Source organism: Cyrtonyx montezumae, unplaced genomic scaffold (assembly GCF_038088225.1).
Source record: "Cyrtonyx montezumae isolate F1298 unplaced genomic scaffold, pur_monq_1.0 scaffold_10, whole genome shotgun sequence".
NCBI lineage: Eukaryota > Metazoa > Chordata > Aves > Galliformes > Odontophoridae > Cyrtonyx > Cyrtonyx montezumae.
This window is the reverse complement of record NW_027071826.1, coordinates 43,324,644-43,351,375: the sequence shown is the minus strand read 5'-3', so window position 1 is coordinate 43,351,375 and position 26,732 is coordinate 43,324,644. Positions and strand designations below refer to the sequence as shown.

The 26,732-nt window shown below is 39.0% G+C and overlaps 1 protein-coding gene across 3 annotated transcripts in view; it reads right to left on the bottom strand.

Annotated features, from left to right (window-relative positions):
* Positions 1–1,538: 1,538 nt before the first annotated feature.
* The window catches only part of AP2A2 (adaptor related protein complex 2 subunit alpha 2), a 41,278-nt gene continuing 16,084 nt past the window's right edge, over positions 1,539–26,732 (bottom strand). Inside the window, exons 3-23 of one of the 3 annotated variants that reach the window (XM_065755141.1) lie at positions 23,144–23,286; positions 22,166–22,359; positions 20,157–20,286; positions 19,132–19,233; positions 17,567–17,675; positions 16,922–17,072; positions 16,339–16,507; positions 15,736–15,873; positions 14,728–14,910; positions 14,356–14,453; positions 13,960–14,191; positions 12,750–12,923; positions 11,372–11,535; positions 9,541–9,618; positions 8,548–8,630; positions 7,687–7,776; positions 6,776–6,899; positions 5,886–6,002; positions 5,626–5,695; positions 4,923–5,057; positions 1,539–4,210 (exon numbers count right to left, since the gene is read on the bottom strand). In XM_065755141.1, coding sequence (XP_065611213.1) covers positions 4,133–4,210; positions 4,923–5,057; positions 5,626–5,695; positions 5,886–6,002; positions 6,776–6,899; positions 7,687–7,776; positions 8,548–8,630; positions 9,541–9,618; positions 11,372–11,535; positions 12,750–12,923; positions 13,960–14,191; positions 14,356–14,453; positions 14,728–14,910; positions 15,736–15,873; positions 16,339–16,507; positions 16,922–17,072; positions 17,567–17,675; positions 19,132–19,233; positions 20,157–20,286; positions 22,166–22,359; positions 23,144–23,286 — 2,762 coding nt within the window. In that variant the 3' untranslated portion in view covers positions 1,539–4,132. The remainder of the gene's footprint in view (positions 4,211–4,922; positions 5,058–5,625; positions 5,696–5,885; positions 6,003–6,775; positions 6,900–7,686; positions 7,777–8,547; positions 8,631–9,540; positions 9,619–11,371; positions 11,536–12,749; positions 12,924–13,959; positions 14,192–14,355; positions 14,454–14,727; positions 14,911–15,735; positions 15,874–16,338; positions 16,508–16,921; positions 17,073–17,566; positions 17,676–19,131; positions 19,234–20,156; positions 20,287–22,165; positions 22,360–23,143; positions 23,287–26,732) is intronic. The other 2 variants (XM_065755139.1, XM_065755140.1) reach the window with 2 other exon arrangements.

Sequence of the window (26,732 nt, the reverse complement as noted above, 5' to 3'; positions counted from 1 at the left end):
GCAAGTCCTACCTGATCCTCCCTCTCTTCCAAACAGGTTGAATGTTGAGAATATGGTGGTCACCACAGTATGCAGCTGTTGTAGGCCACTTCAGCTCCGTAAGGAGGAATTCCAACTACCATGTGAAGACCCAGATAACCCTGGCAAAAGACTCACTAAGAAAATAATTGTGTTTGGGGGCTGCATTTGCAGCTATGACAGCTGCATACAATAGCCAGACCTTCCGATATAGGTGGTGTTTTGTGTTTGTTTATTTTAAATTGTATTTTAATTTTGTTAAACATTAATTACAACCCAATACTTCCATGGCGACTGCTCATTGCTGGGAGTTCTTTTGTTCTGATCATGCAGGTTAGCCTTGTGGGGAGCTTCCTGAACAGCTGCCTGGAGCATCAATTAAGTTAATTGAATGATGAATTATTCCTAATCTTGAGGGGTAAGAGTGGGCACGGGTTAGAAGCAAAGACTGTCACAGACCATCTAGCCTTACTCAGGGCGATATTTAACTAGAGGCCAAGCACTGACCTGTGCACTGTGCAATAACAGAACGTTGACTTTCAAATAAAGTAGAAGGAATTGGATTTGTTAAATGATTTCTCATTGTTTGACCAATTATTTTAACTGAAAAGTGGCTGTTAGGTTCACTACACTTCAACCTGTGGATTTGCCCATTAATGCACAAAGCAGAAGAAGAGACAACCAAGGCAAGCCATTGCCTCTCCTTTGAAAGCAAGTGCAGTACTTGTGCTATCTTCTGGAGGCAGCTGCTGTCAGACTGCAAGGTGCTACACATGTACTTGTTCAAGTAGATAAATATATATTCACTACTGTTTGCAATTAAATTAAGAAAGAGTTATAAATAATTTTTAAGTGAGTTTTAGACAAATACCAAGAGCCTGAAGCAAAATACAAACATAAAGAAGTTTGAGTGAAGTATTTAACAGTTCAAGTACTGTTTTCTTTTACAGCCAAGTAATTTTTTCCAAATCCTGCCTGGGTGTGATAACAGATGTGTGCTTTTGTAGCCTCCTGCTTACCCCCTTGTTCAGGCAGAGTAACGTGGAAAGCCATGTATGAGACACCATCTAAGCTGCTATTTATGCCTTGCAATGAATGGAAACAAGCAAAGAGCCACTGTTTTGAAGCAAGCTGAAATGCAGAGAACAGCTGTTCCAAGTTACATTGAAGTTCTGTGATGAGTTGCATCAGTTTACTGTAACGTGTCCTGTTAGCATTCATATGCTCTGCCACTGTTAAATATACAAATGCTTAGGAAGAAAGATTCTACATCAATTTTTCACAGTATAATATTTATGACATCACAGAAAAAAAACAAAAAGACACCGCACAAAAAACCCGAACTCTGATCCACAGACCAGGTTAAGACTGAACCAAAGCAATCCACCAGAAGTTTGTAGGAAAGAATTTACCATCCCACATCAGTCGTGGTCCCAAAACATTATATTTGGAATAAAACAGCCATTCTGGGCTATTATTCTTTACATTCCCATTCCCCCAGACAAGAAAGGACAGTCTGATTACTGTTCTAATCATTTATTTAATCTTAATATGTTCTTCTGATGAATATAGTCTAATATATAGTCTTCTATATGAAAATTCTCCACTTAATTTGACAGAACTTTGTTTTATACAAATAAGACAATCACCATAAATGTTACATACTGGAGTGTAGGTCAAGAATGAACAAATGCTACCTGTTTTGCTATTCAGTTATTTTCACACATCAATGCCTGAAAATACTGTACTTGAAAACAATAACACTGTTTACTGCAGAAATTACTTTGTCTGCTTGAAAGGATACATCACTTTGGTAAGTTAACCATCATTCACAAAAAAAAAGAAAAAAAATCAAGTATTTATCCTTGATTTGTTCACTGTTCTGCTCATGGCTTCACTGAGCTGACATCTAATACAAAACGTGAACAATCATAAGCTTAATACAGTCACCACTGAAAAGACGCTTTCCCTTTCCCCCCTCCTACCCATATTTTTAATGCACATTTTTAGCACAGCTGGAACCAAAGCTAAGTGAACTAGTATAGTACAGCGTGTCTCGAGATGTCCTTTAACAAGGGCACAGAACATATTCAGAGAAACAGATGTACAATAGGAATCGGGGAAAAAAGTGACAGAAGCTCCTCCCTGTCTCTGCTAAGACTCCCTTAGTTCAGCACAACGGATTTTTAACACGGTAGCCAACAACATGGTTAAGAGAGCAGGATTAATAAAGACCACACAGCCTCCAAAGGACAAAACACGAAGGTAGTTTGGTACTACTGCCAACTACCAACTTGACTGCAGGAAATGCTTATGAAGATTTTTCAAAAACTAGCATCTGCGATCAGAGAGCCTTGATTAGATTCTCCAGAGGCCACTGAAGGGTCGATTTTCAAGAGAAGTTTTTCAGAAAGACAAGGTCTACAAGACAACTTTACAGCCACTAAGTTCCATATTTACCAACCACTTCTGGAAAAAAACAAAACAAAAAAAACCCCCACAAAACAGCATAATCACACACACCACACCCGAACCTCTGCTTCTCAGTTCTCTGGTACTCAAGTACGATCATAAGCCTTCAACCAACCAATCTGTCACCCCCTAGTCCCACCTTTTAACTCAAAGCACTGCAAGAAAGCAAACCATAGTCAACCAAGTAGAATCCTGTCCCCTCCTGTGTGCAAAGCAGTATTCTGATTTTCATCACCATCCCTATTACCCAAAGCCCTTATTTCAAGGGAGTATTTGGCCGTATGAGTTGCAAGACAACAGTCCTAGGCTTCCCTTAAGTAAGGGAATGTTGATCTGAGGTTCACTCCTCACATCAGCAGCAGCTGGCCTCTTGCTTCATCCTGACCTGCAGTTCTGCTCACTGACATCTGCCCGCAGTTCCTAACTGCTTCCTCACCTGCTTTGTTTTAACAGCCTCTGGTGCATTTCAAGACTTGAACAATGTGAGCCAAACTTATGCCCACTTTGTTGTGCAGAGAGTTTGCACATGTGGAACAAGATACGATGGTTTTGGTTGCAAAATCCCCTGTCTGTATAAGCTGAACACACTCAGCCTTTCAACTCTCAGTCTCAACACAAGTCTTACACACCATGTTGGATATTTATACCACCAGTGAGAGACAGGAAACTGTACAGATACCAGTTATTCAGCCCAAGTTTCAGCATTGTACATCAGGGGAAAATAGTTTAAAATTAAATATTTGTCTACAAAGTGCATGCCTTAGCCTTCAAGTGCCCATTTTTTCCCTCTTCTCCTTTTATACAATACCACACTGATGAGAACCCAGACTCTCTGCAGTTAGCTATGCCACTGGGACTGCTACTTGCTAAATATAAAAGGTAGCAGAAAAAAAAACAAACGGAATATTTAAGTTTGCCTAAACAAACACGTACTTGTTCACTACCTACCAGAGAAGCTCACCTCATTATTTGAGATAAGCAGAAGAATTAAGAATAGCTTTTGTGCTCAATCCACTTTCCAAAGATCAAAAAGCAGTTAAGATGTAAAGGATTAGAAGATTAATATTTTATGACTCTGGATCTATGGCATTTCTCGAATAGAACAAAAATTGGTGACAGTCAACATAAGCATTCACGTAAATCAGGTTCAGACACACCTCGGAATCTGCCCTTCCCATCCAGTACAACACTTGAAGCAATGTTTAACTTTACACTGACAATATATTAATATCTGAATTGACCCTGCTGAGCATCAACACTTTTTTTCAGCTCATAGCAGAGGGAGTACCTGTTAAAGGCACTGAGGCTTAATGTTACTAGCCATTCCAGTTGAAACCTGTGGTTACTGCCCTGAAATCAGTTTCCCTTTAACAAGTTTAAAAGTGGGACCTCTGCAATAAAAGAAACACAAAGACAGCCCTCCCACGCTTTGCGTAACATACTAAAAGCAATTTTAATGTAAAAAGTCACTTCCCTGTACTGTACATTTCACTCACAATTTCAAACAAGGGGCAAGTCCTATTAAGGCAGGGAGCTGGTATTGGTTAACATTGCAGTACTCAGACAGTGATGTACAAGACATTTATTTGCAGTATGATGACAATGATATAAATGGGAAAACAAAAAACTGTCATGGTTAGTATTAAAACTGTTCTGACAGCAATTCACATAATCTCTGAGATACAGCTTCTTTACTTGTTCGTAGTGTGAGTCTGTACATCTGAAAAAGAACACAAATACGTATTTTTTTAACACAGTTTGTTATTAATATTAAATTAATATACCAACAACTAGTGAAAGATAACCAGTTGCTATTTACCTGTCTTGTTAGGTTTGATAAGACCTCGAGTTAAAACATGCAGAAAGCAGGCAGTCCCTGAGCAATTCAACTCTTTCAAACCCTTGTTGGGAAAGCTACCACTGTTCTAATGTTTCTGACCTTTAATGACAAGGCGATGTGTCCCAGATTTGTCTCTCCTTTATAAGGACTGAGTGTTGTGGAAAAGGCTAAAGACCTTTACCATCACATGTTTGGAAAACAGGAGACCAACGCCCAAAATTTACTTTTAGCCCTCATTTAAATTTGATAAAACCTCTAGCAAAATGCTTTTACAGATACTCTTCCTCTGTTCTGTGTTCATTAATGTATGTCTTCTTTTATTAGCCTCATCATTCTTTTACTCTTCTTAAACGACAAAGGGAGCGGTACTTAGCCTTGTCCAAGGTGTCTAAAAGAATAACACTAAACATTTCCAGCCAGTCAGGACGAGCTGCTGCAATTTCATTTCTTGTTAAAGCCTGCAGTCACAATTAGCAATTGCACCTGATATTGTTTATAAACACCATAAGGAGTTTCAGATATAGACTTGGTTTTTTTTTTCAATTTAGTGCAGACAGGAATTTGTATTTATGCCGTAGATACGAAAAGATACCTGTGCCTGGAGGTTGGGTTCAAGGCGCAGCAAGCATCCAATCTGAGTAGTCTTTGTGTGTATGATACCAGCACCAACAAAGTTAGCTGGATTGGGATCGACTTCCTCAAGTAGGGCTGATCCAAAGCCAATAATCTATGGAAGAGACCCCGAACATTTACATGTGGGGACAGAAAAGACAGAAATACCAAACTAATTTGTTTCAAGCATTCAAGACATTAAAGAGATATTCAGTGTCAGCCTTTGTACAATAGAAATTTTTAAAGGGACGGAGTTATGCTTGATTTTAAGCTGCACATGAAAAAGACTTCTGGAAAATTACCGAGAAACTATTAAGATTCAATTTAAATCTCTCCTCTTTCAGATAAAGCCATTTCTGCCATCATTAGAGCTGCTTCTGCTTTGCCTAATGCTACTGCTATGCTGTTCTGCTAACAAGTGACCCTAGTATAAATTAAGGCACGAAGTTTTTTCCAATTCAGCTTTAAGCACTAGATTTCTGTTTTAAACATGGCTTCAAGTTTCCAGCTGCTGTAGAAGACTACACTTAATTCAAGCCATACTGAGAAGCAGTTCATTCAGCTCAGCTCTGCCATGGGTTAGTAAACGTGGACAGGATGATCCAATTGCCATATAAGCTAAAATGAACAAAGATTCCTTATACCACTGTTCTTACACAACATGATACTACACTACCACCAACCTTTGCTTTTGTGATCTCTGCATCCATCGGGTGCTTTGCTTTAAAGATGTTCTGTACTTCTTGTTTAGGACTGCAAGACAAGGCAAGATGAATATTTCTTAACACGTAGCATATACAGGATTGCTCAGCAGCAACTCATTTTATTGGAGGAGTGTGTAGCTCACAAGACTAAGCACGCACGAGCCACACTGACAGTATAGCCTTTTACTCTCCCTGGTCTACCACAAAACCCCCAAGTGCAAATACAGAAAAGGTCTTACTTGCTCAGTTGCTTCCAACGCTGGAAAAAGTCTTGAGAAGACATCTCTGTTGGCTGGAAAAATTTATTCAGTGTGATGGGTAATTTTACTGAAAGATTCTGGAATGTTCCACCGTACCTGCATACAGAGGAGACAGAACATGGTGTGTGCAGCACAAACTGCCAGCAGTTCCTCAGCCTAAATTAACCAAGCAGTCAAGGAGGACCTTTAAGATGCAAATGTCTGATGAGTAAAATCCATCAACTGCAGATGACGTTACTTCTAAGTCACAGATTTAATCCAGCGATGGATGGGTTTGTTTGCTCTGTCAGATGGCACATGAAAGTGAGTTGGCAGAAATTCTAGTAAGAACCTGCTTCAACAAAGTCTGCTGCCCCTCTAGATACACACACCGATTAGAAACAGTTAAGACTTGAATAACAGAATGCAGGCCAGAAACCAGGACTACAACACAAGTCTTTCCCAAAAGAAAGATTCTGGTTTTGGCTACGTGCATTTCTTTTCCAAGCTTTTTTTTTTCCCCCAACAATGTTCTAGTTTCCAGGAGGAAGAAATTTCTACATATATTCACCATCAAGACTGTTTGCGAAAACAGCTGACTTACACGCAGAGCAGAAACAAGCATTTCAGATGTTTTTTATCAGTGATTGCTTCTTTGTGAGTTTTTGGGGTTGGTTGATTTTTATTTTTTTAATCAGACTATTACAGATGTGTTCCTTCCCTCCTCCAGTAGCTTCAAGTTTCGTTAGATCAAATGTTCAGGTAAATCATCAGCCCAAGATAGCTCTGGACTTTGTGTGGTTATATTCTACATGTCAGTTAGAGAGCCGTGACAGCTGAATCATGTTTTATTTGGTTAAATCAATAGCATTTAACTACTGTACTTTTACCTGAATTGAATGTTCAGAATGGGAGCTTCCATGAAGTCTGACACACATTCAATGTTCACAACTTGTTGAACCTGTGCACCTCCATCCACTGTGGGGTCAACAGGTTTTGTCTGAAGATTCAGGCATGAAAAGTAGCTAAGGAAACTGATCAAGAAATGAATAGTATTTTCTATTTTTTAAAAAGTTATGGATAAACTAAAGGAAGGATTAACATTGTGTCCGCTGGTTCTCTCTGTGCTTCTGAAAATTCAAAGTTTAATTCTTGTGAAGCTATAAAATGTTCTTTTCATATTGACACATCTAGAAGCAATAACTCCCATCATTCCCAGTTGTCGGAAAATTCCTTAAGAAAGATGTCCTCAAAAAGGTTTGAAGGCACTCACTCTACAATGAAAGCCACCAAACAACCTTATTTTGATGTGAACATCACAGCGATGCTGAGTCCAACAAATCTGGTTAAATACTCTCCCAGAAATCTTCAGTTTACAATACAAAGCATTAAGGAGAAGCTATAAATTAATAGCTTAGTTTCTAGTACTGTCATCTTTGAGCACATGCACTCCTCTACCTACAGCTCAAGTCAGAAGTCATCTGACAATGCAGGACAGCACACTTGTACCTCAGCAACTTCTCGACAGCAGAGAAAGCTCGAGTCACATTACATGCTTACTCAGAATAATATCCTCTTATTTCCACAGAAAAAAAAAAACCCAAACATTTCTACAGCTAGAGTTTTAGAAAGAGTATCTTCCATCTCTACTCAATATTTCCATAAAAACTTCAGAAGGGCATCAGCAAGTTCTTATTCCTTCATGTTCAAACACCCTTGATCCAGCAGCTTTGTTATCCTCATACACAGCACAAAACACAAAACCCAAAGAATGGGCAGTCAGTACCACACTGAAGGATATTTGGTTGAAGGTCATCTGAGCAGATTACTGTTGGAGTAAAATTCAAGAACTGTGTTGATGTCTTATTACCATAGAAAATAAACATACGTCCTGGGAACAAAAGAATAGAGGCATCAGCAGCTGTAGGTACATCATGTGTAATCATACTGGACTATTTGTGCTTCAGTTATCTCATACATTGACTTTCTACCATTCCTTAAATCATTTTTTTTTTAAATGAAGCATGATCCACAAATGGTTTATCTTGCCAAGATATTCACAGCTTAAAATAAAAGAACAGATTAAAACAAACCAAGAGACCTCTCCTGCAGTAGCTATCACACGGGCACTTAAATAAGCAGTGGAAGTCATCCAGTTACAGATAAGGCTATTTTCTATGTTAAAAAGTTGTTCTGGTACCAGAAGTGATAGAGATGGGAAGAAGTCATGACAGTGCTCTACTCCCAGGTCTTTACTAGATGCTTTCAGTATCCTGTACATTAATCTAGTATGACAGACATATGTCTGAAATGCACTGTGTATCATACTACCACAATAAGCTCTACCATAAAACAAAAACAAAAAACCAAACCAAATCAGGAGAATGGTCTTTTTTAACTCTGGCTGTATCAGCCTTGCAAACAGGCAGCAAGAACTGGAACTGAGTACCTCTAGGCTCCCACTTTCTCTCAGCTACCAGAACAACTGAGAAGTTTAAGAAAACAACGACCCATAAGGGTCATAATGTAAGGGACACACAAACAGCAAGGATTCCAAGACAGGTTAGGCCTGAAATCACATTCCCTCTCTAAGTCCTAACCCTAACACCACACTGGCTTTGGGCTTGACTAATGCAGACAGGCATTCTGCCTGAAAACTTACCCAGGTTCTGTCGAAATTCGGATTTCAATCCAATCTGTAGCAACTGATTTTCAAAGAGGACTCCATTATTTTTACACACAAACCTAAAGGAAGAGAGAGCATATATGTTTTAAATTAAGATCCATTAAACAATTTTAGAACGACAAAATTAGGGTTTAAACAGAGGATGAAGATTGTTGTTAACCTAGAGAGCATCAGTCTGCAAGAGAGGTCTTTGCAGAAAACTGCAGTTAAAAAAGACAAATGCGTTTTGCAACCAAAATCATCACTTGTAGAACACTAAAATAACTGAAATTTCTACTTGATAGGATGCCTGAGAAACTACAAAGAAAGCCACAATATGCTACACATACACACGCACACACACTATAAAGGACCAGGCAACAGACTAAGATTTTTCTTATTCATATTCTTGACAACTTCTGAAATTCATTAGGCTGGTGCAGAATTCAAAAGTTGGTAGCTTTGACTGTTTCAACCTGAAAGAAAAAAAGAGTTTCCTTGTTTTTATCAGTTCTGTATCATGTATATGTCGACTTGGGAGTTGTATTTTTTTTCAGTCATTTTGAGAGAAGCACATTCTGCAGTGTTTTCAGTCCTTCTGTCTGTCACCCTTCACTTAAAGTAGAAGAGGTGGTCAGCAAACATTAGCCTTTGTCATACAAGGCAGTTAAAACGTACTTCCGAATACGAGTACTTTGAACAGTTTACCCTTTTTTTCCTTTTTTTTTTTCTGAATAGTTGCAAAGCTTAATATACAACTGGCATTGCCTTATTTTAAAGCAGCGGGTGATAGCACTGACTCATACAAGCCAGCTCTTAGCTGTATATTTACTCATAAGCACGTCTTAATACACACAGCATCTACAGACGTGTTCTAGTCACAGCTTCGACAGTATGTTTGTCTACTTCTGCTGGTATTAACACTATAGTTCTGCTTTGTAACTATATTCTTGAAGTTGCCCAGCCTTGCAAGGTTTTAGTATTGCTTACTTGTGAAAAAGCTCATCAGCATCATGCACAGTATCAGCTGGTTCCTCAGAAACTACCTCAGATGAAGCCAGGTCAGGGCTAGTTCAGGCAGCACAAAGGAAGAAAGGTGGTAGCGACAGAGACAGCAGGAGTTAGTAAAGACAGCTTAGTGCTTAGTTACTTCTTTTACCTCCTTCCTCAAAAATGGCACTGCTGAGTTTAATGCATGAAAAATTAATTAGCTGCCCTAGCTCATTACACCTAGAAAGGTTTTAGGCATTAAATGATTCCCCCCTCCCTCTTCTCTCCCCCAGCCCACCCCTCCCTGATCGGAAGGAACCAGCAATTCCTCCTGAAGACAGGAGATGGCTGAAGGTGCTCAGTAGCTCAAGTTTATACCTCTTAACAAAATCCTTTTACACGGTTAATTGTGACCGTAAAAAAGGTTTAGTTCAAAATTGTAAATGTAGATGTATATCGGCTATTGTGAGTGTGAGCTTTGAAGCAGAGGCCTCATCGACGTTAGTGATATTTCTAACTGCAGCGGTGTGATCAATTACAAATGTATCACTTACAATCCTCACAAGTATTTAAAATGTAGGCAAGAATATATGGGCACACAGAGAATGGCTTACTCAAGTAACAGATTTCAAACAGAAGTGACAACAGCATTAAAAAGTGGCAAGAAACTACAAAAGGCAACTTCTCAATAGCATGAGAGAAGTGTTTCATCACCTACAGACAGACGGACTGAGGGGTTGGGCAACGCTATGCTTTCTTCAGCAGAAAGAGGAAACTTTTCAGGAAACTTCTGTTTATGAAGCTACTCGTCTTAATTAAAAAAAAATTTAGAAAAAGCTCTAACAAGCTTGCATTGCTTCTTCAAATATTGTGTAGCATAACTGAACACCCCTTACTGCCTTCCTAGAGAAATACAAGATCACATCTTAATTGCTGGAAACCTGCAACAGTATATCATCTGGTATAAAATTTTGATGAACTTCTCAATGGTCCAGGCAGATCCATTTCAATAACGATATATTGCATATTAAGATACACTGCAGATTTGTCATCACGTTGTTTGAAGTTTGGTCCTTGGCAATAGTAACATGCTCTTTGGGCAAAGAACAATAGTTTTTAAGGTATATTATGATCTTACAATATTTGTTATTTCGCTAGAACACTGGAAACATTTGAGCTTAGGCACAGTGGCCGTTAATATCAAAGGACTTAATACATTCTGCCTGATGCTACGACTGGCGGTGTAGTTAGGAAGACACTTATATCAAATCCCCTCAAAAAAATAAAAAGCTTATTTTTTGTCTGGTTTTTTTTTGTTTTTACACCCGTCTGTCGGACAGTGGCACAACAATTTAAGCATATCTTGAAATTCTGAGAACCAGTATCTCCAGATATAAACCAACTCATCATTGCTGCAGTATCAGTTTGCCATAAGTATGTAGATGCAAGGATACTTTATGGAAACGTGACAAACCTAAACTGATACGCATCAGGCCAGATATCGCCCACATTCAAGATATATCATTAAGATGCAGAGGCAGCTTAGTTTAACAAAGAAGCAAAACCAGCGTGAAAGCTAGACAAAACTGTGCAGCTAACGTTCCCAGGTTGGTTACTACAGACTCAGATTCCCATGAGCGGAGGTATTCGATAAAGACAGCATATCCAGCACAAAGTTCAAGAATACCTCTCTTGATGCACAGCTACTACCAGGAATGCATTCAACAAACTGGAACAAAATCAGAAGTTATTTATTGCTCGTATTCCTTTATCTAATCCTGCTTTAGTAGACAAATGCTTCACCAGATGCCTTAGAGGATGACTTAATTACCTTGCAAAGTTGTCATCAGAACCAGGAGCAAGAGGTGCAACAGCAGAAGCTGAATCTGAAAATACATCCACCAGCAGGCTACCACTAGAGGAAGGTGGGGGAGCTGAATTGGTGAGAGGGGCTGCACCCAGACCCAGCAGATCCGCAGATGGAGAAGGAGTAGACTAGGGAAGACAAGATACGTGGAGATCAGATCTTAAAAAACATATAAATTTGCTCAAATAGAACAAATCCAGTGACCGGGAGACAGAATCATGCACTGTTAATAAAAAAAGGCTTCATACGTGCACAAGTCATGTGCAAGAGCAAAGCAGAGACTGATTGTTACATAAAGAGTTCATGCATTAGGTATTAGCACCCTGCATTATGCCAGATATGACTTGCATCCTCAGCATGAGATGCGAGAACATTTCAGACCTGATTCAAATACAATCCAACTCAAAGTTTTCATGTGCTCCAAAGACTGACTTTGATGCAGGATAACAGAAAAACCCCTGGCTAAATTTTTTCAGAACCCAATCAGTAAGATCTACTCAAAACAAAGAGATGAACTCCCTGAGTTCATCTTCAGGCATCCGAGCATAGGTGACATCCAAACTGGTGATGAAGGTAACGCAGCAGAATTTCTTAACACTCCTGCAATCAAAGTGAAGCTCATAAGGCAGAACACAATTTTAAATGGCCGATACATCAGCAAGTTTGGCACAAAAAGAAGGTTTGGCATCGTTTCTGCACAAAAGATATCTGTTCATTCAAACATAACTCATTTGGAATGTACACTCTTACAAATTGTAAGAGTTAAAGGAGAAAGTTGTGAGGCAGGAGTCATGCTAAAATGCTACTGCTTCTCAACTGTATTTACAAGCATAACCTGTAAATTAGAACAGCAACAACTATTATGTCATGAGAATCATTCCTTTTACCAGCCTTAATTGACATTAAAATGAAATGGTTCAGCACAGAAAAAAAGACTTGAGTTCCATAGCTGAACAGAAATAGTACCGTCAAATAAACAGTGATTATTGATTTAAGGACATTCGGTCAGGTGCTGTCTCCTTCTAATAAAAACAATGGTAACCCAAAATAAGATTAAGAAGTAGGTATATTAGACAACGTAGAACAGCAGACACTTTAAAAGGAGTAACTTGAATTTCAAACACCTCACCTTCACTACAGCTTCACCAGCAAGGAAATTTCGATTTTTAAGACTACAGCAATACTTCTCAAAATAACAACAAAGAAGGGACTACTGTACAGCAAATGTTCAGTCTGAAATTTAAGACAAGCTGTTTTAAGCCCCTAAAAAGACAAGGAAACCAGTTTTTCCTCACCTGCACACCCTCTGAGTTAGTGAAGTAAGAACAGATTTTAAACTCACAACAGCACTGGCATTGACAGATGCAGGTTCAGCACTTCCATTCATATCAGAGCTCCTCTCCTTTTTAATCTCTTCCAGGTCAGTAACTGTGCCTGGACCTTTCTTCTTCTTGAGTTTAGCCAAAATAGAAGATTCCCTCTCTGGAAAGGGAGGCATTTCTTCTAGCACTGTAGCCTTATCACAGGAAAAAAAAAAAGTACACTAATTATATTTACATAATAAGCCAAATCAACTTCCCAGTCTTTGAAGAGACATTTGGGCAAAAGAATAAATAATTACCTACACAAAAAATGAGTATGTATGTAGCCTGGAACACAGTGGTAGATAAGACTTGCCTTTAAAAGAAATTATTTAAAACTTTCTGAAGTCCTCCCAAAGCAGTTACTTAGAACAACAGGAGCGTATTACCTGTTTGATAAAGTACATTTAATAATAAATGAAGAGGAAGGGGGGAACACTACAGCAGACCTACACCGAGACCTGAAACCACGATTTGCCCAAGGATCTAGTCAGATCTAGACATCTATTAGCTGTCTAGGCTGAGAGTGCCATGCTCTGGTCAGATCTGACAACAACATGTTAAAGCACCTGGAATTTCTGGAGACAAAAGAATTCCACACAGAACACTGTAAGTTTTGTGCCCACCAGCAAGCAAGCAGATTTCACAAATCTTCAGAAATAGCCTACATCTGTTTAACACAAGCATCAAAATCCGTAAGGATTAAGCAAGGACTTCCTATTCTGTTTAGTCTCAATTTATGCACTGCCTTTGCCAAGGGATCTTTAGGCTAGGCTACTTTCCTTCACTCACACTCAGAGACGACATTAACTTTTCAGTAATTGCAAAGCTAAGAGACATGAACACAACTGGATCGTTGTGTGGAGGAATGGAAGTGGAAGAAATCAGATGGAGAACTTGATTCAATAAGTATTCAGTAAATCATTGAAATGCTTATCAAATCTTGAAAACCTATAATGTTTTTATTAATACAGTCATTTATCTTATTAAGAAAATAACACCTTTGATTTTAGTTTTAAATTAAAGAGGGGCACAGCTGAACTATGTACACTAAAAATAACCAGCATCCATGTTATAGATCTTTAATTCTGCATTAATTCTGAGCAATCAGCTAAGGTTTCGTCAAGTTTACTTATGGAGAGAAGAAACAGCTAAAGAGTTCTGCATAATTAAAGAAGGTTCTATACCTACCAATATATCAGTACTGGCAATAGTACTGAGCCTCAAATACTCCACAGCTCTCTGCTGCAGCTCAACATCAGCATTCTTCAGCTGACTGTCACTACGCAGTACATCCTGAATTGTAGTTTTGATTTCTGGAAACAGGTTCACAAACTTGATGTAGGTAGACAGAAGCAGAGCTCGGGTAGGAACACTACACAGATGAAACTTGGAATGCAGCAAGTTGAACTGGATGAGGGGGCTTGAAAGAGGGGACGAAAAACAATTAGTTCAGATTCTGTTGACGTGACAACTGTGGTGGTATTACTATCAAGAGCCAAATCATTTGGTAACTGACTTTTAGAGATATTAAATAGATTGATTTTATTTTATTAAGTGCTTCAATGAAATTGAAAGGTATTTTACCTTGATCTGGGATCACCTGCTATCAGATTTCCAAATTCTCCCAAGATGTAGCCACCTACTTTAACAAGATTCTCATGGCAAGCTGGAGCTTGAAGGGCCTGTAGGAACACATTAATAGTCACTGATCTGTACTGTATTAAAAGAAAAACTCTTTTCCATCTGTCGTTTAGTTTCCTAGCCTACTGCTGTATAGGAGCAGGAAATGGTTACACACTCCAGGAAGAATCACCAAATTATTTCTCAGTTTGGATTCCTGCATCCAGAAAACTCAGAGGGAAAAAAAAAGAACACTAAAAACCTTCCATTTTTATTATATTTCAGAAATTTTCCAGGTAACGTAATTCCCTTATTAATCCATCCAATTATTCTCACCTCAAAAACAGTCTTCGCTGCGTACCCTTGAACATCATCCCTGTTGATAACAATCTGAATAACTCGGTACCACACTTCTTCACTGACGTAGTCACCAGCAATACGAATCAGATTCAAGATTGTGTCCACATACCAGGTGTAATCCACTGCATACTTCTCTGCTAGAATTGCAACTTTCAGAACCTGCACACACAAAAGAATCAAGAAGGTTGACTAGCTTCTACCATAACCCGTACATCAGGATTTACTTTATATACATTCAGTGATATCAGACAGTAGCACAGGAGCCTCAGTTTCAGATGCACCCACCAGCCCACCTGCTCCCAGGGCAAAGGCAAAAGATGACAAAGACTTTGTGCCAGAACACACCAGCTGCCAGGTACATAATGCTTCTGCAGCAACACATTTGAATGTGATGCATTTGTGGCTGCATATTTCGAATGCTTTGTTTACTGTAAAATCACCGATTAAGTCATCACTGAGAGAACACTAACCAAAAAACCAAAACTTCTTGAAAAAAAAAAAAAATAAATGGATCATTTCAAGAAAATTTATTGCTTATCTAAACAAAATAACCACCACAAGCATGGATCTTGGCTACCATTTCAGAAATGCCACTAACTGCATATAACACCTTTTGCAATTCCACAAGCAGACATCACAGTAGTTTTATAAGGTACTAATCAGTGGGCTTGAGAAGGATGCAACTCTCAGATCTAAAGATTACATCTACTCAAACACTGATAAACAAACATCGGCACCTCACTTTCTACATGCAATACCCTGAAAGTAAGATTAGGTTTTAAAAACCCTTATTTTCAATTACCTTTCTTCCCCCCTCCTCCATTAGTTTAACTTAAATGAAGAACATTCTTTGCTGTTAGACTAACAGCCTTTGAGTTTGTTTTCAAAACCACAGCCAAAGAAATTTTACCACAAATTGCACCCCAATCAAGAAACGATACCAAAGTCAGATATAGAAAAACTGAGGAACTAAAAATAACTCACAATTTCTTCTCTAATGGAATAATCAGCAGTCTCCAAGTAATTCAGCATTTCAGCCACAATCTGTTGGGCATTGCTTCGGTCACACATTGCATACAGGAGATCTACAGCTCGTTGCCGTACGCTCACATCTCTTTCAGTCTGCAAAAGGACACACCACAGAAGGTCAAGGTAATTTCACCTTCGTTTGGAAAAGATGCAACTTAGTGAAGAGATGAAACATTAGCATTCGTGGTCACATTTTCAAAGTTTTCCATGTGCACAATGAGCTTCTGTGAATGAGTCTGTAGTCTCAAAGTCTTCCTCAGCATTCTCCATTTCAAATTTCAAGTTTCAGCTTCACTCTACAGATTGAGGAGGATACTGTTACAGGGGCCACAGCTACAAGTATCCGATTCACTAGTAAGCTGAAGAAATAAACTAAAGCTGACCTCTGTTATTGCCAGCACAGCACAATCAAGGAAAACAGCTCCTCTGATTCCCAAGTATTGCTAGCCTTACCAGGGATAAGGGCCTTTGTGGGTGAGAGGAGGGAAAAAGCAGCAAAGAAAGGGACACGAGGGGTGGGAGAAGAGACTGAAAACCGACCGTACACTTAATATTTACCTTTAGTGCATTGATAACAGTTTCTATGTGTGTTTTCACAGCCTCATGTGAGAATTCAGAGCTGGCAAGCGTGCACATGCTTTCCAGTGCTAGGTAACGCAAATTAGTTTCTCGGTGCTGCAAGAACTGACCTAGCTGGTTACAGGCACGGACTAGTAGATTTGGCTCACTGCACAGAACAGGAGAGAAAGTGAAAGGGTTAAAAGCAACAGATTCAAGAACATCAAATACAGAATACTACTCCTGCAGTGCAATTTCTCTTAAAGTGCTTCAGAAGGTGTCTGCTAGAATGTCCTGCTGGTGACATGAAAATTCAGAAACTGCGCACTAATCGTATCTAATAGATTAAAGTGGTGAGCTCAACACAAAATATCGCTCCTAAAACAGCAAGAAAAGCCATAATGAACTATTCTGTCAGAGATACAGTTCCTTTCAAACCAATAGCAGTGGCTGCTCACCAACCTAGCAAGCAACTTCTTATTCTGCTCCTCCCCATCTAGTAAAAAAATCTGTTCAGAGCTCAAAAGCCATGGTTTTTCTTTTAGAAAAGTCATACTACAATAAAACTGTTTTCACAGCTCACCTGTCATGATGTATAATTAAGCTTATAGCCTCAAATAGCACAGCATTCTTCGCATTTGAGTGTTGGACTTTCTTTGACTTTGGTGGCTCCTGTGCTTTGTTAAGAATAGTTTCTAGGCATTCTGTGAGACGACCACGTACCGCAGGGTCTTCTGGAGAAGAACAAGCCGTTGGACAACTTCATTTTGCTCAACACCCTAACCTCTACCTAAGGCCTTCCACCTTGCTAAATCCAGGCATTAAACTGAAGCATCCCAAAACGTTGAACAGTTCACCACTCCCCCCTCAGCCACAGCATACAGACACCAGAAATTCCATGCACTATCTATTGAGTGAGAGGAAAAGCCAAACACGATCAGCACTGTGATATATTTCAAGGTTTTAATATCATCGATAGCAATGAAGTATGTTTAAAATGGCTACTGGGTGTTGCATACGTGTTTGACACTTCAAAACTAAACACAACATAGTTCAACAAAACATGTAGCTTAGAGAAATCTGAAAAACTCAGAAGTGTAGCCTTCAATATCCTTGTCTTAAGGCACAGTGCTTGCACACTGAGCTAACAGCCACACAACAGCGCGTTAGCTCCTGGAATGTAACGAACTGCATGAAGATACGGCCACTGTTGTGATTTGTGCATTACCTGGAGGGGGATAGCACTGTAAGAGCCTCAGAAGTTTCACAGATAACCAAGGAGCAGGAACAAAATAGTATGTATAGTCCTGAAGATCTGTTGATGCAGAAGTTACAATCTGTAAAATAAGCAGATACCAATTCAGCTACTGAAGAGATATGCAATCATGATAAGCAGCTAAAGAACCCTGTAGGTCACTTTTGACAGAGACTTACAAAATTATGTCACCAAAAATGATTAAGTAGCTTAACAGCAAATTGTCATACAACCAAGTACAACATCAGGTTCTCTTAATATTAGTAAAGCTAAATTTCCTGTAAAGTATTCCAGTGAGTTTCTTCCTGAAAGCAGACTTGCTTTTCTTAAGAATGAAGGTATCATCTCACAGTATCAAAATGTTTAACTAGAAGCTTGACCATCCTTGGTTCAGCATTTCATACATTTAGGCTTCCTACAGGACGAGTCCAGTGTTACACTTGACTGATCATTGGTAGGTAAGCTCAGAACATCAAAAAGAAGATGCTACAGCAAACTGAACTAATACCTTCATCACTGTTCATGCCCCACAGCAAAGAACTGATGGCTTTCACAGAAGAGGTTTTTAAGCACAGAGAGTGCAACAAGAATTAAATTTCAGAGGGAATAACTCATCTTTGTGGATTTCTTTTTCCCCTTTGATTCCAGGGTTAACACAAGTCTTGCATTAGCCTTCCTCGAGGAAATTTGAACTCATGCTGCTCCATTACAGAAGAGCCATGCACTTCCTTTGCTTTTAAGTATTAGACAGAACCTTCAGATTTGAAGAGAAAATTTCTCTGAACAGTGAGTAATTTCTTTCGCATCTAAAACCACACATAAATTGAAGCTTAAAACACAGCTGTGAAGTAATGTCCTCACACACCTTGCAAGCTTTCTAAGAGACTACAGTGAAACAAAACAGCAATGTATGCTTTCCAGCGTGAAGGTGCTAACTTGGAAACTTCGTACCCATATAGAAATGTCTCTGCTCCTCTCCCTGAACTTCTTGCCCCTACTTAATCCCCCACACCCATTTACAGAATATCTAATACTTATGTATATTATCCTAGTGGCAGCTCAAAGGCAGGAACAGAAAGACAAGCCATCTTGTAAGAAGCTTAAATACAGTTAGAAGCATGGGCTGTAATTTTTGAGAGCTCCATGCAGAAATTTGTAGAATCTTTTATTCAGGTACTCACTGGTGTTATAGCAACATTAAAAGATGATTTAAAAAATTCAACTACATCATGGGAATCCTTGAGAATACACATAGCTGGAAGAGAGCAAGTTTTGCTACATGCATTTGCAGTGTAGCAAGAATTATACAAAAAAAAAAAAGTTTGGGAAGCTAAGCTTTCTGTCCAGCTAAGCAGGAAATGTTAAAACATTGTCTGAACTAGTACAAACTAAAATTAAATAACCCTTGGTTTTAGTGGTACATTAAATAAATCTGACGTAGAAAGATGAATAAATAAGCAACAGTAAGATAATCTGACCTAGAAAGATGAATAAATTAGGCAACTGTAAATTACTGTAAGAGCTATCATTGGACTCACTCTGCTTAATCTCGACACTGCCAAAGAGACTGAAGTTTTGAACTCTTCTGGGTTCTTCTGTGCCAAAGTTGTGATCAGACTTGTAGCTGCAGTAACCACACCCTAGAAGGAAAAAACAAAACCGCATATTCATCTTAATAACTATTTAGAATGCTGCTCGTTAACACTACCTTTCACTGGCAGTAATTCTTATAGGAAAAATAACGGAGTTAATCCCCATGACAAAGACCCATATTAACAAGTCATTTATTTGACAAACATCTAGACAAATTACACATCTTTAAAACTGGATAGGAATTTCACCATGATACTGTCATGCCTGCAGAGCATTTCATGTTCTTTTTGTATTAATACATTGATAATACATCTAAAACGTATTCAGAGAGCTGCACTAAAATAAAGCCTGGATGCAAACTATCATCTTAAACAAGGGAAGCATAAGTGAAAAAAAGAGGATGTAACAAATTATCCAGAAAAACATTCTGGCAACTGAATGTCAAGAGAGGACTTTGTATAATACAAACATTTTACATTACTGAAGACTAAAGCATTTCCAAAGTGTTCCCATTACAACCAAAGCACAGGTCTAAATAGACTTCTAAAGTAATCAGACAAAAAAAATTGTCTGTTGTCTAGAACAAGTGGTTTTTCTTGTCGAACCAGCAGGATAAGAATGGCAACATGGATAGCACAGTGAAATCCAAGCACTGTTAAATCAGGCCTTGCATTTTTAGTGCCTGTTTAATCCTAACAAAATCAGTATTACATCTATACATCTGACTCAGGATCATAAGGCTCACAGTTTACAGTGAGAGCAAACAAAGAACTCGTGCAATCCATTTCTTGTACATGACAAGAATAATTAAGGCAACTAAAGCTATAATAAAAATTAATATATACAGAGAACAACTTTTTCTTCCATCTCTTTACCCCTACCTTAAGAAAACAGCAACCCACTCGGTGGAAAGATTTTAGAGAAATAAATTTGTGCACAGAGTAGGCCAAAGAATAACTAAGCTATTTACCAAGTGCTGGTCATTGAGGAGATGTACCACCCTGGACGTCCAGTCTCCCATGGGGACAAGGTCAGGAGAAGTTCTATACAAACGCAGCAAGCATAAGGCAGCACTCTGCTTCACACTATCCATAGTATCTCTGCAAGAGAACCGCTATATGTTAAACCCATAGTAAAGTCACAGCAATACTCAAAGGCTAGCATTATGCTAGTCTTAGCACAGGCTCAGCAGTCTCCGTGAGGCAGCATTGTTGCAAACTTTTCAACAGAAGTTTGCTGAATAAGTTCCCCCTGCGTAACAGTATTTGTTCTAAAATTCATCCAGTAAGTTTAATCAGTCAAGTGCTCAACCATTACTCATGTGTAGCAGCTCCTATAATGATCCCGTTACTTAAGAACTACATCTCACAACCTTTCATCAGAGCTGAAGGTTCATCATCAGAACTCCTCATTGATTCAAGATCTCAGCGAACATCGTGAACAGAAGCTTCTTACAGACAGACTCAAATCAAACAGTTCACACTCATTACATTACACGTGTGAACAAAGCTGGATCTCTTAGCAGGTGCTGCATACCAGAGATGAATCATTACCTACTCAGCACTCAACAGCTTCATTACCAACAGGCAGCATGCAGGTGGCCTGGCTGTCACCAGATGTGCAACCACAAGCCTATCCACCTTGCCATCCACAGTGCTGGCAGAGGAACTGACTATTTTAGGAGCAGCACAGTGCATAGCACTATTCTAGTTCAGTGAGCTTCCTTTCACGGAACAGTGAAATAGTGTCTCTGTTTTTAAGAACACTGCATGTGTTACAACAGCTGAAAAATAAGTATGGAGCATTAGCACTGAAAGTTTTAAGAGGCAGTTTATACTGTACCATCTTGGTTAAATGACCACAAGCGTCCACATCCCCAACAGAAGTTCAGTCTCCTCATTATTTAAGTTACCCATTTTCCATGAGACCATCCCATACATCCTTCAAGACTTGAAGACTTAAGGCATAAAAAGCCCAGTGTTCCAACCAGTCTCAACTGGAAGTGCTCAGCTCTGTTTATGATTAATGAGCGCGTTTTCTCTAGACACGTGTAACATAGGGAATTTCAAGACTGAGGAAGGTGGAATTCCAGGACAGATTTCTCCCTGTTACATCGATGAGACTAGGCCTACAGTGAGCAGAAGATGCTAGCTGCTTATTCTTTCTGGCCCATATTAAATTTTAGCTTTGCAGAATGTTAATATCATTCAAATGTGGTATTATAAAACAAACTCAGGAGTTCAGAAGTGTCTCACATGAATTTTGCCACGAGATATCACTTATTGCATCCTTCTTGTCAACAGCTTAGACTTTGCACATTGTTTTAAGTTCCACCCTCCCAAAAAAAAGAAAAAAAAAAAGAAAGAAAAGTCCTGCAATCTCAAGCTTTCTAATAAGTTTAGTTAGCTACAGCTTAGACATTTACCAGGGCTGGTGAGAGACTTCTTAGCAGTAAGAAATGAAATTTAGAGTGGCTGTGACTATGTCGGTTACAGGAACTGCTGTTCACAAGGCCATCAGAGGAGGCAACAACAATCACTCTACAGAATATTAGCACATTCCTTATGAAGTCAGGTCCATTGAAAAAAGCTGTTATAACCAAATTCGTAGTTTAAGCCCCTACTTATTTGCATTTATTTCTCTTCTTTTCATCAAGAGAGATAAGGGAAGTAAAGCAGACATTTCAATGTTCGTTACCGTGCATTTATACAGAACAAACACTTGATCAGTACACACAGTTATAAAAATCTACTCAAGACGCTGACAGCCTTAATTTCTCCTGTAGTATCTGTACACTTACACAAGCAACTCCATCCTTGGGTTTACGAAAGCGTTTATAGCTACAGGAGACCTCTGCCATTTATACTGCAAGCACAGGGCTGTGTAGCTCAAAGCCCAGATTCAGCTGCTGCTCCCACTGAACGGAGCCACTGAAAAGATTTATCAGCCCTGCATTCGAAGGAGGCACGTCATACCTACCCAGCTACAAGTATTTTTGGAATCTCTCCAGCAAACGCTTCCGCCATCTCCCGGCTACCCACGTTAGCGATGCAGTGCAGAGCTAGACCCATGAAGGTGGGGTTGCGGCTGGCCAGGTCGTTCTTGATCGCATTGTTTATTAAGCGAATCAGCTCACTGTTAGAGTTCACTAGTACGGAGATGAAGAGATAGCCCTGTGTTTCAGGAAAAAGGAAAAGGAGCGTTTATGTTAGCTGGCATGATACGTTTTCTGCTAATGCCACAATACTTTGAGACACAGTCCTCCAGTATCAAACACTAGGACAGACACCAGAGTGAAGGCTAGAAAGATGAAGTACAGATAAAGTAGCTTGATGCTTCCCTTATTTATCAGTTTTCGGTGAAAGATGGAAGGCTCAAGGTCTGCAGATCGATTTGTTTCAGCACGTAATCAAAAGATCATTCTGTGTGAGTGGGATAATATTTGAAGGGGCAGCAAAAGAATTTGTCTTACTGTTTAGGCACCAGTACTTGATAATTATGACATTATTTAAGAAAAATTAAGGAGAGCCCAAAAATTAAAAGTTGCACGCCTATTTTGGTTCATGTTTTAATGGATGATCACCACCTAGCACTTCAAGTGGAACTCATGCTTGCATTATAGTTTGTTAGCAAGAGCCAACAACATTTCTCTCAAGTCTCTGTCAATCTGAATGCAAGACTCAAGGCAGTGACCAAACTGAAACAGCCTTCCTGCACAGAGTACACATTTTAGCTGTCACAATTTGTAGAATTTACTTAAGCACTACTGCACCAACTCTCAACTCACTGTAACAAGATACAAATCTTTGGTACACAAAGCTTTCCACATTTTAGAATCGCTTCTAAACCCCAAGCAAGGCTTCCACTGGAGGGAGGGGGAAAGCCCTTACAGATTATACAGCTGAGGCAGGATATTAGACAGAATGCCTTGTCTTTTATAGAAATGTTCTTACTCACAATTTGCTTTTCTGTGTATCTGTTGGAACTGAGCAGGTTTACAGCCTCCATATGACCAAAGTCAATGTCATGCCCCAGGAGAAAGATGAAAAGCAGCTTGCAGACATACTTTTTCTTACTGTAACCATCCAGAGCCTTGTCACCTAGAAAGCAGGGAAATGAAAAGCAGTTAAGCCTATATGGTTCCTGTATCTGCTTTTCTTCCTCCCCAGGGAGAAGGATCCACACAAGTATCATTTAAATACTGTACTTAATACTACACTTAAATATAGTAACAAGATATAACTGTACCTAGTAATGAAGACTGACATTTGATTTACCACATATAACCATGTAATATAGAAAACCTTTCATCATTCAGTTAATAGTCAGGTGATGGCAGTTCTGGCACCATTAGCCTTGGCAGTCAGTTAACAACAAAAGACAACTTACCAGGCTGATGAGTTTTATAATCTTGAACTATTGTCTCACACGCAAGAATAGGATAGCTGTAAATCACTGAATATTTTTATAGTTTCAGTTGAAAGGTAATTGACTGCACTACTCTAATTTCATAATTTAAATTATTATTTGAGCTTTTAGTCATTTTACAGTAAGATACACTTAACTCTGACCTAAACGCAACTGAAAATCTTTACATCATTTTGTGCTAAAAACATGAAATTATCAGAAACAGTCACCAGAAACACATCAGGAAAATCAAGTCAATCATCATTTGGACTTCAAAAGAAATGAAAAGAGAATTACAGAACACAGGTAGCTTGCATAGCTTCCTAATGGAAGAAAAATGGAGAAACCATGACAAAACTGAGCAGTCACCGAATCGAAGTGTTTACGTATCACATCAACCCCATCTGCCATCAATTATATCTTAAAGTACGGCCATGAAATAAAATTGTCAGCTAGTCTGCAAATTCTCCTGCTGTCATTAGACTGTCTTCTTACTAAGGGTGTTTATAAAATGAAAGCACTCACAAGTGCTTCATTTTTAGAAACAAAATACATGCTGAATGGGTTTCACCTTTATTTGATGGTTGGACTAGATGATCTCAGTCATCTTTTCCCACCTTAATGATTCTGTGTGGACTGACACTGCAGTATTTCTGAATGGCAGAAGCTTGTCAGCAGGGTCTTCTAAAGCTTTTTATTCCATACCCAGTTACAAGAGGCAGTGCAGAAGCCCACAGCTCATCAGGCAGGCTACTGTTTTTCCAAAAGAAAATATTTTTTAAAAAGTGCTTCATGTAAACTCTCTCTCCCTGTCCTAAATCAGGAAGCCAAGGAGCATTCACTAAATCAAGCTGCAGTGCTAGAGCTTAGTCAGGTTAGCAAAATTTTGATAGATGCTACTGCCTAAAAGGCTACATAAGCTCCTTAGCCTCCGCATTCTGGGCCCAGAATAACTCCTGTCAGATCAATGTGCATTCCTTCGTGATGGGCAAGTTCAGTCAGAATAGCACTGCATAACAAGAAGCTTAAAAAAGACATACCCGAGTTGTTGCCCTTACCAAAAAAAACCCCAAGCTGCACTCTTAAAACAAGAATAACAAAAATCACTTGAGATTTATGTAAGGAGCAGCTAAACGTACAATCAAAAAACAACTTAAAATCTTAACAGTACAGAAGTTTCCCCTTTTTCCTTGTCATCTACAGGTGCAGGGCCAGGTTATATTTCTCATGGCAAGCATCTGTAGTCGCCACACATTTCACACTTATCAAAACCCTGCTATAAGGTAACCTTACAGTTTGTGAAGGAATGAATGCTAACATCAGTGTTTGAAGCCACATAGTGCTACTGAATCGAGAAAAAACATGCTGGCACATTGAAGGAGGCAACAAGATGAGGTTATGCGCACAGACTGCAGCCATGTCCGTGTTTTTTGGGGCTGCTTTCTGTTTTGACTCTAGGCTTCATGATGATTTTTTTCTACTTAAAAGAAACTCTAAATCTAATAGTGTTTTGAAGAAAGCTTTGCTTCAGATTCTTATTGAAATGTTAATTATTCGGTTCTATCCCAGACAAGAAGTATTTACTGTGCTAAAAGGCTCTATTTCAAACACTACTAACAAATCTGGCTGCTTAAGTACGTGCTAAAATAGTACAGCCCCTCCCAGATCCAAGCAAACATCCTAAAAACAAAAGCAGAAGGAAGTTTTGCATGTTCTGTTATCTCTACTGCAATACACAATCGTTTCTTTCAACTCAGCCTATTTTTAAATGCTTCCATATGCATTTGTAAGTACTACAAATCAAGTCAGCAGAAACAGGAAGGATCCAGAACACGTCAGCAGGTTTTGAGCACAGCGAGGCATTTCAAAGACTACTTGCTTTCCCTGAACGGTTTGATTTGCTAGATCTCCTTCAGGCAGCCTTCTGAAATGGCAGAAATAAGGCACAAATGCATTACAAGACCTTTTGCTTCTGAGGCAGTGCCCTCTTGTCCATGATCTGGACCATGAGTCAAAAGCATGTGCTTTTCGATTTTACTCACCTTGCTACACAGCGTGCCACCAGCCTGACAGGTCTGCAAAGCACTTCAGCTCTGTCCAGTCCCACAAGCATCCTCACAGCTCATTGCTGTCTCCAAGTCTAGAAACATGCTAGCTTTCAGAACCTCGATGGTGGCTTATATAAAACAGAGTGAATAACATCCTGAAATATTCCCCTGCTTCTAATGTGCTTTCTCTCTACATTACTTCAGCTATGTAACTACACAGGGACCTGTCTGTGCATATGATGTGCTCTAAAGCCTCTAAAATAGAAGGCTGAACATTTGTGACTTGACAATGCATACAAATCCATGAGAGAGCAGCATTTAGCTACTGTACTGCCACAAAACAGTATTACTAGAGCACCCTTACAATTCAGCTGATATCTGAAGCCTGGTTTTGCTTCCAACAGTTCACTCTGTCAGAGGATATACTTACTTTACTGTCAGATTGTCATCTTCTTGTCTAAGAGATGCATGAAAGCAGAGTGACAAACACCAGACCCAACTGAAAATAATCGAAGATCACTTACACACTGTGGCAAGAAAGCTGTTTAACAGTGGTTTGGTTGCTTAAAATGGAATTTAGAGGCTTCTCTTGAACTTCTTGCTGTGGATTACTGTGTAGTTTGGGACAATAAGAAGACTTGCTCCAAACAGGGAAAACAACTGACTTGAAAAAAAAAAAAAAACCACTTATATATGAATATATAAAATTATCTCCACAAACTGCCATTGGTGTTCAGCAGAAGCCAAAACTAAGATGCAGCAGCACATCTTAAATCTAACAGCTACTCTTCTAATGCAAAACTCATTAAGCAGCCAGAAAAAAACTAAGTTCCAATGTCAGCTCTGAATCAAGCAGAAAACACAACTCCATCTGCAGAAATACTATACAGATATTTGGGCATCTTTGCTATTACACATATTTTTCTTCGAGAGATCAAAATTAAGCAACAAATCAATAAACTAGGTATTTTTCTCTCAAGAAAGCAGATCTCCTTTTCTAACAAATTAATATACCAATAGTCAGGCTTCTAGTTTGGCTCGAGCCTGGGAACAAAGTTAGCTTATAATCTGAATACAGAACAAACAGTATT